Source organism: Simochromis diagramma, unplaced genomic scaffold (assembly GCF_900408965.1).
Source record: "Simochromis diagramma unplaced genomic scaffold, fSimDia1.1 OVJJ01000304.1, whole genome shotgun sequence".
In the NCBI taxonomy this organism is placed as follows: domain Eukaryota; kingdom Metazoa; phylum Chordata; class Actinopteri; order Cichliformes; family Cichlidae; genus Simochromis; species Simochromis diagramma.
This window is the reverse complement of record NW_024387030.1, coordinates 5595676-5607896: the sequence shown is the minus strand read 5'-3', so window position 1 is coordinate 5607896 and position 12221 is coordinate 5595676. Positions and strand designations below refer to the sequence as shown.

At 37.4% G+C, this 12221-nt stretch overlaps 1 protein-coding gene across 2 annotated transcripts; it reads right to left on the bottom strand.

Moving 5' to 3' along the window:
* Positions 1-801: 801 nt before the first annotated feature.
* LOC120739535 (plastin-1-like) lies at positions 802-10798 on the bottom strand. 2 transcript variants are annotated; one of them, XM_040041309.1, is made up of 17 exons: positions 10346-10798; positions 8158-8494; positions 7762-7852; positions 6862-7022; positions 6647-6776; positions 5559-5691; positions 5034-5115; positions 4139-4304; positions 3516-3658; positions 3342-3437; positions 2976-3171; positions 2638-2716; positions 2096-2210; positions 1861-1994; positions 1605-1728; positions 1394-1527; positions 802-1299 (listed from the first exon to the last, which is right to left on the bottom strand). In XM_040041309.1, the coding sequence occupies exons 3-17, from the start codon at positions 7829-7831 to the stop codon at positions 1161-1163; spliced, it is 1902 nt and encodes a 633-aa protein (XP_039897243.1). In that variant the 5' UTR covers positions 7832-7852; positions 8158-8494; positions 10346-10798; the 3' UTR covers positions 802-1160. The 2 variants fall into 2 exon arrangements, with proteins under 2 accessions (XP_039897243.1, XP_039897242.1); XM_040041308.1 differs by lacking the exon at positions 10346-10798 and having other exon boundaries at positions 3342-3658; positions 8158-8505.
* Positions 10799-12221: the final 1423 nt, after the last annotated feature.

Sequence of the window (12221 nt, the reverse complement as noted above, 5' to 3'; positions counted from 1 at the left end):
TAAAAAGTAGGTGGGGTAAAAATATACACAACAGTGATTTTTTAAAGGAGAAGTAAAAAAGGTGAAATAAAAAATCTAATTGAGACTGTGCAAAAGAGTAGTGCAATTGCAGTAGTAAATAATATGTAACAAGAGGGTATAATAGAAAATAGTACAATGTAAATATTTGTGAAACTGTGTATGCCTACCTACAAATGTGTTACTTTACTATTCATGAGGCATTTGTATGTATTTTGTGATTAGAATTTAATGTATATCTTAATTAAGTTGCTAAATTCAAAATTACAGTAGAATTCCTTAAATCAGTTAAATGGCATTTATATAGTACAAAGTCACAACAAAAGACACATTAAAACACTTTATATTGTAAGGTAAAGAACCTACAACAGAACAAGAGAAACACAAGTGTTTCGGTCCCTTTATTCACCATGCAGCTTTTTTGAAACACTTAAGATGTATAAGATGCTTCTCCCTATCTAAAGGGGAGACTGAAACATATTTGAAAATGGGTAATGAATAAATAAATAAATAAATAAATAAATAAATAAATAAATATCAAGTAATGTCAGTTTATTGTCACCTCCCATCTTTCAAGTGTTTTTAACCTTAAAGTTTTTAGTTATGCTCATTTTAGAAGCTATGTAGAAAAGCCAGATTTTTGCTTTTAATGGCTTTTGATTCAATTATATTTCATGCACTTCTGAACTAATATACATGTTATAACCAATTTGCTCTTTACTTGTGTTTTGATACAGAAAAAATTCAAAGGTACTTTGTACATTTGATAGATTCTCTTTATTAATTAAATAGCAATATTCAATGCACAACATTTACAGACATAAAATGTATTTGACAGAACAGATGTGTGTATAATTCTGCTTTTTCTTCTGCCGGATCTCTGGCTCATATTGCAGAAGAAGTAAATAGAATTGGTTAAGTTTATTAAAGCAAAGAACAATCTTCCATAAAATCACGTATAAAAAAAATAATCTTTATTGATGGAAAAAGATTTACAGCTTTCTTTTCTTGCAAACGAATAATAGAGAATGCTAGACGGTTTTTGTTTTGTACGCACGGCAAGGTTAAAACTTAAAAAAAAAATTTAAAAGTAAAATACAAATATATTTTTCCATCTTCATTCAGTGTTGTTTGTGCCTACTTCAGTTTTTGGCTTTCTTCATACCATGCCCCATGAGGCAGGCAAACACAGTCATCACCATCTTGGGGTTGACCTCCACCAAATCATCAGGCAGAGCGTAGACACGAGCGCCAATCTTACGAGCCAATGAAATTGCATACCTAAGAGCAGCAAAAAAGGAGAGAGGAGTAAGGAAATTAGAAAAGAGCGAAAAATCCAAAGAGGTTGGGAGTTTAAAAAAGTTTTTTTTCTTACTTGGCATTGTTGATTTTATCATCTTTCTTCAGCACTCCATTTTCTCCTCTTGCCACCACGGGGAACTTGACCATCCCCGGAGCAATTACATCAATCAGGTCAATCACTGGCAGGCTGGTGCTGATCAGCTTGTCCTGCAGAAAACAGGAAAAAGGGGTTTAAAGCACACAGTCTTTTGATATCATACCATTTCACAAACAAACATACACACCTTGAAGCTGGTGATTTGTGTGTCCTTTCTATTCTGGCTCAGCATCTTGTTGACCCAGTCCAGGATGATTTGATCTACCACCCTCTCTCCATCACCCAAATCAGACAAAACTTGAATTGTGTACCTGGCGGATTGTAAGAAGTACAGGTAACTGAAACTATACAAGGAGCAGCAGTCGCCAAAGCATGGACTGTCTGTTTTCACCAAACAATATACTACAGCAAGCAAAACATCCTTCAGCTCTGCGTGCACATACCTCCTCATCAGCTGCCAGACCAGCCCTAAGGTGTGTACACGACTCCCCTCGTTTAGATTTACTCCTCCAATTCCAACCAGGGAGAAGCGGGCGACATCCCTGCCCAGCTCCACAGCATAGTTACAGTTTTCCAGCTGGGATACAGGGAAAAAAACAAAACATCTCTCATATTTCCCACTGCTGTGCTTTTCCTGTCATTGTCATTGTGACAGCTCTGCTTGTTAGCATCTAGTACCTTCTTCATGTTGGCCCCCAGAGCAGGATAAGGAGGGCGGTTGACTTTCTTCCAGTTCACAAACACATTGACCTTATCATAAAGCTGCAGAATCACCAAGCCGTCACACAGGTCACTGGATAAAAACAATGACACAGATAATGGATTTCAATAGAAGAAGAAGAAAAAAAAAGACCACCTCTGAGAACACTTAGAGCATGTCATCTCTATTTTTGTTGAAATATGGACTTTTAGCAGCCTTAGGGAGAGTTCATGTTTTACTGTGCTTTAAAGCTAACAAATAGTAATAATTACACTTATAATTAAATAAGGGGTTTATTATTTTCAATGCTGTCTGCATGAGGAAAGCATTAAAATTTAGGATATCTAAGCCCATATCTTACTCTTGTGGAGTCTTCAGTGAAATGATAAATGAGGACACATGCTAATCAGTTCATTTCCATTCTCACCCTCATTAAATGAACCCCTAATCTTGATTTACAGCTCCATTCACCCTAAATAACTGATCTGGTCAACATGATTATGTATAACTGATGACATACTGGTAAAGATGGTGCACATGTGGAGAAACACCCAGAGAGTTCATCCAGTTGCGAAATGTTTTTTCTTCTCTGGTCTCCCCTAGAATGATATGAAGACATCATACATGTTATCATACAGTTGACTTCATCTATAGTCTGGACGTCTGCCACAAACTCAAGCACCTATTATCATCTCTGGCTTATTATTGGTCTATGGCATGCATAACTAGCATAGCATTACGTCTGTTTTCTCCATGCTCATTTTATGGCTAATATGCTTCTATGTACTGTACATTTCAGCATTTTATGACTCTGTCGTGTAATTGTAAGGCCAAGATGTAGTGGTGGATGTATCTCACTCTCTATGTGCTCTAAATCGCCTCCGTTCATCAGAAGCTTCTGCAGACCGGGGTGCATGTTGAACAGGTTGGCCACAAAGGCCATGTTCAGTTTGCTGTTTCCAGATGTGACATCATGAGGAGTAACAAACTGCCTGCATTCCAGTCTGGCTGCCTGCTGCAGCATCAGCTCCGCCCTTTTCTCCAAATCCCACTCCTTCACAACAAACACACACAGAGACATGTATGCATAGAAGAACGGTATAGACGCTATGTAAATATGAGAATGTGAAGAAAACAGGTTAAAATGACAAACAGAAATGTTAATCTTTACATTTAGCTTTATTTATTAGTTTCTCATTGTTATGTGAAAAGTTTGTGGCTCACATTGAGACCGCTCATGTCAATTTTTATCCTCATTTGGAATTCATCCTCCTCACAGGAAGTGATCTGATCCATCAGGTGGAAATAGGCCCGCGAGTCCTTCGGTGGGAGAGTACAAAATGAGGTTACACTGATGACTCTGTATTCACGTGTGTGTGTATTTATTCTGCACGGTACCTTGATGTCTTCGCTGAAGTTGCTGATTGTTTCCGTTCCTGCGTTGCGTAGATGATAGTTGACCCAGCGGAGCAGCAGCTCGTCAGGGGAGAGAGACATTAGGTGCTCCAGTGATTCTCCATCTGCTAGGAGGGCAATCAGACCTGAAAACACATAACAGCAGTTAATCAACTGTTAAAGCAAGGAAGAGGAAATTAATCAAAAACTGCATTTTTACCTAGAAGCAGCAAGATACTCTCAATTAAAAGTAATACAGTTGTGGTTATGCTGGTCAAAGTAAAGAACACGCGCAAAAGAATTCACTAATTTGTTACGGAAAAAGCACAAAAAAATCAAAAATTTATAACAGATTTTTGTACCTAGAGGCTGTATGATTACAGATAATATAATATGACATATAAAAATAAAATAAAATAAAGCACCAAATGCTTACAGAATGCTTAGAGAAAAGAAACATAATCATGAACACTGTTATGGGCACTCTGTTCTACAGTTTTAACCTAACAAGCTCCACTGTTTTGCCTAAACCTTTACATTTCAAACCTCTCCTGCATGAACTGCATCACATGTGGGTGAGCGCTGTAAATGTGAAGTTGTGTGTTTGCATGCAGGTGTGCGCTGACCTTCGTTCCTGCTGATTTCTATGTCAGCGAAGAGGCCAATCTTGATAACCTGCCAGAGCAATCCCAGAACCAGGTGGGGCTTTCCAGCCATCAAGTCATGGGCATCCATGCTCACCACCGTGCACCCAATAGCCGAGGCTGAATTCAGGGCCAAGACCAGATTCTCCTACAAACACACGTTGCATCAAGATTTTTTAATTCAAAGTCTGAAGCACTCTCATGTCATACAGCAGTGTTTCTGTTGTTTAAAAGCTCAGCGAAAATAAAGACTACAGATTGAACCCTGCAAATAATAAGAAACTAAGCAGAAATCAGCAGAAGCTGAAAATGGAACTGCTGATGGACAAAGATCATCCAGGAAGAAGTGTTCATGAGATATAACACAGCAGAAGAAAAAGAAGAGGACGATGCAGTAAAAAGTTAATATATTACAGGCTTTTTTGCAAAGTCCAACATTCCGGGAGAATCAGTATATTCAGAATAACACATTAACACATTTACTACCTATCGTCATCTCAGTTGACATCCATATGTTCAGTAGAGGACTTATCATGTGCCAGCTACAGTAAATCTAACCGAATACATTCAGGTCTTTTAAAGTAGTCGTGTCTTAAATGAGAATTTCCCTTTACTACCTTCTTCTTTCTTTTTACTTTTTAGGTGCAGCAAAGGTCATAAGCTGGCCTCTTATAAAAAAACAACAGCAGACTCTTTTAGTCTGCACAGAATCTGGCAACCTGATTCCGCATTTAGTTAACAAGCTGATGATATAGTTTTACAGATGCTCTCAGCTAACATTTGGCAGAAATTGTGCAGCTATTTTTTTCTTTGCAAATAACATGGATTGGTGATTTGAACATATGTATTTACCCACTCACTCAGAACTGCTACTTACTCTCATATGAAAGGTGGAGGGTTTCCTAGTGTTGATGACTCTTTCATCAATCGTGTCTGGCTGAGAATGGTTGATCATCTTGCTGAAAGAGATTTTTTTTTTTTAAACAAGTAAAAGAGTGAATTGATTCTGAATCTAGTCTAAGATAAGTGTAACTTAGGGTCAGATTTGGGCACTGGGTAGTCACAAGTTTGATTCCTGACCCTTTAGTGCTCCCAGTTCCCCCTTTTTATATCCAGCATTTACTGTTTATGACTGCCATCTGATAGTTTACTTGCTATCTTTCGTCTGTGAAAGTGTAAAATAAAGACAAGTGTAAAATACTTGTGCAGACAAGTGTAAAATAAAGAGAAACCCATTGAGAAAATGTGAGCAGGAAGGCGCTCTGAAACACTATAAAACAATAGTAAAACAAGATTACACCGTTTCTCTTTTAACCTTTGCTACAACATAAAAGTGCAAAATAAAAATGTTTATAGAGGCGCTTATTCTTGGTTGCCTGTGTGCATGAGCTTGTGTTAATACCATAAGAGGATGCCATCACGGACAGAGGTGAAGAGGCTTTCATCATCGGGGTCCATGGGCAGCAGATGTTGGCAGTCTGGATCTTTTGCCAAAGATTTGTTGATCCAATTTACAAAAGCCACCTTCTCCTCATCTAAACACACATATAAATTTCTGCAGTAAGTAATGTAGGAGCGTAAACAATTAGCTGCTCAGCTGATTAGTAGACTGTTTATGATGTTTTTTATAATAAATTATTGTGTTGGATTGAACGGTTAAATCACAAAGATGGACTATTAACTCTCTACAGGCCTCAGGGAAGCCTTTTCCACTATTATCTGATATTTAATAGACAAAAAAATAATAATTAAACAGCTAGGAAAATCGAAGGGAAGCCTACAGTTGTTTTGTGCCACCTCAAATAAACATGATCATGCTGTTACATTAAATTATAATTCATTTAATAATCTACATTACAGCCAAAAATTCAATTTTTTTCAAGGACTTCCTCTTTTGTTTATTTATTTTTTTGATATGCTGTATTTAACTAACTAACTAACCAAGGGTTTGAGATACAGAATAGCTATAAATAAAAATTAAATAATCCATATAGTGAAAATAAATTCCTAGTAAATTAGGTCCAGTTGCTAACATTTATAAACCCTTTTATCCAGTAATAACTGATATATTATGCTTTATATAATTTTTTTAAATTAAGGATCAATTAAGGATATCTTATAAGTGGATTTAAAGACCTGCTCACACGGCCCTGAAATGAGATTTCATCAGTAATATAATATAATATAATATAATGTAATGTAATGTAATGTAATGTAATATAATGTAATGTAATGTAATGTAATGTAATGTAATGTAATGTAATATAATGTAATGTAATGTAATGTAATGTAATGTAATGTAATGTAATGTAATGTAATGTAATATATCCTTCAGAAGAGCAGTTGGTGTCATTTAAGATTTGAGGTATTTGCTTTTAGTAACATCTTTGCTTTACAAGCTGGAGCTAATCATGCACACAAAAATCGTTCACTGGTGCGATAAAATTCATCACTAACACACACAGACACACACAGCTTGCTGTCCCTCACCAGCGTAGGAATGCTGGGTTCCCTCGCTAGAGATTCCTGATGTTCCTCCAAAAGAACGAATCCCATCCCTCCGTGACACAATTTTTTTAAATGTCTCGCTGATCTGTCTACTCTTCAGGTCTTGGTAGATCTGAAAGCAAAACATGATGCATTACTTCATGTCCAATCGGGTGTGTACATTTGTGTATTTACTCCCAGGCTGTACCAAAACTTACAGAGACAAATTCCTCAAAGCTGATCTTTCCATCTTTGTTTGTATCTCCAGCAATGAAGGTCTCGACGATCTCTCGCACCTTGTAGCCTGGAAGGGAGAAGCTTGCCTCTTTGAACAGCTCCTGAAGCTCCCATTCACTCACATAGCCGCTGTTATCAATATCTGGACACAGAGACACAGAAAATACAAAAACGGCAAATCATTTCCTTCATTAAGAATAAAGATTCATATTACAAGTTTATTATTGTAAACTTTCTTTTCTATAGATTCTAAACTTTATTGTTTCATGTGGACAAACTTCATTGCACTGGGGCTGCATGTCAGTGGCCCCTGGGCTTCTGGTTTGTTACTAAAATGAGGCAAAAACTATTTGTGGCACTTTATGGGTGCTTGTTGTTTTCACTGATGATGTCAAAACTAAGGAGCTACTGGATGGATTTCTCTCGCGTTTTGTTCAGACATTCAAGGTTCCAAGAAACATGAGTGTCGGAGATGAACTTTGACCAGGATGAACGGTGTTAGAAATAATTTTTAAATTGCTCCAAATTGCAGTTTGATGCCTTTGACCTGTTGTCCTTTGTGCTTGATATTTTTATGCCATGCAGAAATTGGAAGATAATGTCTGTTTTGTTACACCACTCATTATTATCAAGATCTTTGCAACTCTGCAGCTGTGATTGTTACTGATAAAATTTGGCACCGTTTATTACACGTGAAACAACAAGTACAACACAAGCAGTAAAACTGGCTTACATAAGAGTCTTTTATTTTATGATGGTAGTAAAACTCTTACTTTGTTCAGAATTACCGTCAGTACCTTTATAGGGTCATGTTAGAGTTTGCGTGTGTGTTGTGTTTGTGTGTTTGTGTATGCATGTTCGTGGCTCTGTGCAAAACTGACCGATTTTGTTGAAGGCTTCTTTTAGATCTTCCAAGTCATCTCGGGAAATCTGTATAATGTGACTGTCCATAGTAGCTGCAGCTTTGTGCACCTGAAATACACGCCCACCACCCCATAACACACACAACAAGGGCAGTTTTCAGCAACGGACACAAAGTCTGATCAACCTGACAACTTAACACGAGAGTTGTAACACTTTATTACTGCAAAGACATATAATTACTATACACTTTAAATCTAAATTTTAAAAAAGTAGGTTTCATTTGAACTAACATCTCTCTTTGTCCAAACTACAACTATATCAGCATCCAAAATACGTTAAAGATTCCTCATTAATCTCCGAGTCTTTGCTTAAGAGACTAAAAAGGCAAAGTGAGACAAGTCAAGGACAATTACCTTCACATTACCTGTGTTTCCCCTCTCAGTCGAGTCTCGAGCAGTAAGCCTCTCTAGTCTTCCAGAGCTCTGCAAGGTTTCAAACCGGAACAGAGAGGAAGCTGGATCGTAGAGGCACCGGAGAGCTGATTATGTCTTTTAGGAGGAGTCAGTGGGTGGAGGCACACAATGGACCTTTGGCCCGCCTGGACCCTGAGACAAGCGTCTTCTGACAGTTAACATTTAACACCTCATCCTGTTATTCTCTGTCGTGGAAGCTCAAATGTTTGCCCCTTCTGGGCCATTGATTTGCAGTCAAAGCACACCTGTCTTACAGTGCATCCCAGAGTAGTGGGAGCTGAAAAAAAGGTAAACACATGCGTATATAAATAAATGTTTTCCAAATGCACAGCCTGCAGTTTGACAATAGAAATATTACCTTTTTTTTTTTTTACCCTGACTGCTCTGTTAGAGCTGACGTTTGCTTAGTGATAGATAAGCATGCTTAAATTACCTGAATAAAATTGAATACCAGTCTCAATTCACAAGACTTTTAATGTAGCATGAAGCACGAAGAAAGGACGCATGGGCAAACAGTTAGCTTGGCTTTATGCAGGCGCAGTTGCCCAGCGTTTCAGCTCATCCTAGTACAGAGATAATGTGGCGCACACCTTGCAAAACCATGACTTGTTGCTTTTATACTTTGGACTTTTCATCTTCAGTTTATGATCAGATTAGAGTGATATCAAGTACTTTTAATAACTTGGAAGCTCTGTTTTATTTTATCTTTCACACATTGCTGGCTGGCCTTTTTTTAGCAGCTATGCCTAAACTATGACTGCTACCATTGTGGCTCACATCACTAAAATTAAACAGTTAACTTTTTAATGCTTTGGTTAATAAGCTGCCATTAGTTGTAGGATAGTATATAATTTTTAGTTAATTACATTAAATTTAGTCACATTGAAACAGCTGCACAAATCAGCATATTTATTACCAAAGGCTATTTTACAAAGCCACCAAGCATGAAGCCACACAATGAACTGAATTGTAACACATGTTTAAAAAGTAAAGAATGTGAAACATGTGTGCATAATGTTGACTATATTTTGCATTTGCAGCTGTTTTTTAAGGAGGCAGGATCACATTTAGCATTTAAGTTAGACATGTTTAAAACATGAGGCTTGCACAGCTTGCTTCATTGCCACACAATGCCTTGTAACCTGAGGCACGGAGCCAACTGCATCACCTAGATTAAAATAGTCCACATCACAACAACACTGCTACCTCCTCCTCATTCCAACTTTATTCCACCTTTATTGTTATCTTTATCTTTGTAGATCTCTGCTTTCTTTTTTATATATTAATAAATTGCTGCTGAATTTGTGAAATTTGACCTGCTATAGTCCAGTCAATGTTTTTTCATCCCGAGACACTGTGTAAAAATGACATATAAAAAAAAGAATGAAATAATTTGCAAAATATATTACATTAAAACTGAGAAAATTGATTGTCTTGTCAAAGGACATTTCAAAAAAGTTGGGACAGGTGTTTATCGTGCTACCAACACTGTAAGCGTTCTGAAAGCCAAATCTTCCCACTGTTACTTGCTTCATGATTTCAGCTGGGCTCATTTTTTCTGTTTTTCTGAGCTTACCCCATATTTCCACTGGTTTATCAGTCTGGACTATACATGTAGGCCAGTTTAGCACCCTGACTCTTACTGCGCTAAAAAATGATTGTCTGGATAACAGCGGATGTTGCTCCAAATATCATTCAGGATTAATCGTGTCTTTGACCTCAAGAAGCACCAATATTTAGTCAGAGGTCAAACGACCCAGCTCAGTGAAGTCTGCACTGATTCTGGATCACTTTTGATTTAGCCCCGAACTGTTTTCACCGACAAAGGATTCGGATCCCTTGCAGTGACGTCCACAACTTATACAGGGAACCGTTTTAAGATTCTCAAACAGTGAGACTCGAACAGTCTTAATGATCATGTTCAACTAGGTGCTTTTTTAGCTTTACAAAAGTTTTCAGTCAGTTGCAAATTTTTAAAAACATGTTCCTCGCTTCACATTTCAAATGAGCCTAGTGTTGGAGATAATTGCACTTCTTTAACAGTAAAATTCACTTGAGACTACTACTTGAGAATGTTGTCGCATATTGTAATTATAATGTGAGAAAAGAACAAAAATAATGAGCTTACTCCCAGTCCCATGCAGGCTGAAGGGCTTAAGATCCCGAGCAAAGCCAGAGTTGAAAATCAGCTTGCTGAGGGTCAGTTCTGTACTCCTTTCTTCCGTGTTCTCCTTTCCACACCACTTTTTTTTACCCTCTGTTTTTTTTATTAACCCTTTTCGTTCTGTCCTTGCAACCTTTTTTTTTTTTAAAACTTTCCTTCTCTCCTTTTCTCTTTGTTTACCTCTGAGCTTGTTCTTCTACCATTTCTCCCATCGTATCAGTCAAAAAGACTGATACGGTGTCATAATCAGGCAGAACAAAGACAAGTTTGTACAAATCTTCCCTTCTTGACTAAGATGAACTAAATGCATTTTTATCTCTGATCACTAAGATACAGTATTTACTCCCTGCATCCACACAGACCAAGGAGTCCATCATCCTGTTTCCCCTTTGAGTCTTTTCTTCCTCTGACACTTGATCGGCCTGTTTTCACTCGGTGACTCTGATGTGCTCTCCGGTTACTCTCAGGTAAGCACTCCTCTGTCAGCTGCTGACGTATGAGTTGCTGTATTGGTTCAGTTGGTAGTGTAAAAGTGTACCAGCCATCAAAGACTTTCTCAAGGGCCTCCTGCATTATTCACTTTATCTAAAAGCACATACACAAAAAGGTGAACCGAGTAAAAGCCACACAGATATACAAAAGTACACAGAGAGACTCAAATAGCTTGGAGTTATAATACAGGGTACATTTAAAATTCAAATTATTTGCATTATTTGAGCATGCGGCTTATAGGCTGCTTTTACTTTAGCAGCTGTTATTGTTTTGCTAATGATATTAAGAGCTACGTGTGTATTATTACTTGATTTTAAGGCCCCAAATTATTAAAGATCATCAAACTTTCATTTGTTACACAGAATGCAGGCATGACAACATCCAATGAAAATCCAGATTTTTGCTCATCAGAATACTAAAAGATTCAAATCTCACTTTTTGTAGACTTAGTCTAATCATTTGTCATCATTTTCTTTTAAATAGTTGCCAATCTATCACATATTAATGTGTATATCAAACAAGTTCAGTCCTTTTGGCCAAATTTTGAAAATGTCCCTTCAGTAATTAGTGCATTGGCAGTCAACATTCTGCACTCTTACATGTTTGGACTATTAGTTCATAATAGTTAATGTAACTAACTTTTATGTGTTGCTGTGAAAGTATCACTAATGAGACAGCTTACTGACTTGTGTGACTATTATATGACATATTAGAGCAACCATTCTCCCCATAATTGTCTCTTGTACACAGAAACAGTTTTTTAATTAAAGTGGGGCAAAACACATACTGATCAAAGCTTGAAATAGTTATTTAAGTGGATATTTTCTAAATGGTCTGTTCACTGCTACTGGTGCTTGAACTGAAGCCCAGCATGAAAACAGAATCAAGTGAAACACACAGCGTATTTCATGCTTAGAACAATATTTTAAGCCTCCTATCAGTTTCATTCGAATGCATTTTGTACCTGACTAGGATAATGTCCTGGGGGTCACTGACCCACACTTGTTTTAAGGCTTTGGCTCGTGTTACAGCTCATGTGATTAGTTGTGGGTCAACAACCCTCAGGACCACCTCTAACGGGCCAACTGCACTAATGCCTGAGACTCTGCATCAGCTGTTTTTAGAACTGAAGAAGCCTCTTAGAAGGTGAAAGGGAGGTGGACGGTCTTCATCAGCCAAAAATCTGTCCAGCTGTCTTTTTTTCAAGCACTCAAGAATAAAGGAAATTTAGAAAAACACCCAAAAGCCAGTACAAAGAAGAGACAGTTACTTATGTTTATTAAATGTATTGCAGAAATGTATTGCATCAAAACAGACAGAAACTTTACTTTGTTCATTTTACTTTGTT

What these genes read in the sequence shown, in the direction of transcription:
- LOC120739535 (XM_040041308.1), bottom strand. Translation starts at nt 7,831, where the DNA reads ATGGACAGTCACATTATACAGATTTCCCGAGATGACTTGGAAGATCTA. An exon ending in TTGACATGAGCGGTCTCAAT is followed by an intron (nt 3,172 to 3,341) that starts GTGAGCCACAAA and finishes TTTGTTGTGAAG; the next exon opens with GAGTGGGATTTGGAGAAAAG. An exon ending in CATGTGCACCATCTTTACCA is followed by an intron (nt 2,211 to 2,637) that starts GTATGTCATCAG and finishes GTTTTTATCCAG; the next exon opens with TGACCTGTGTGACGGCTTGG.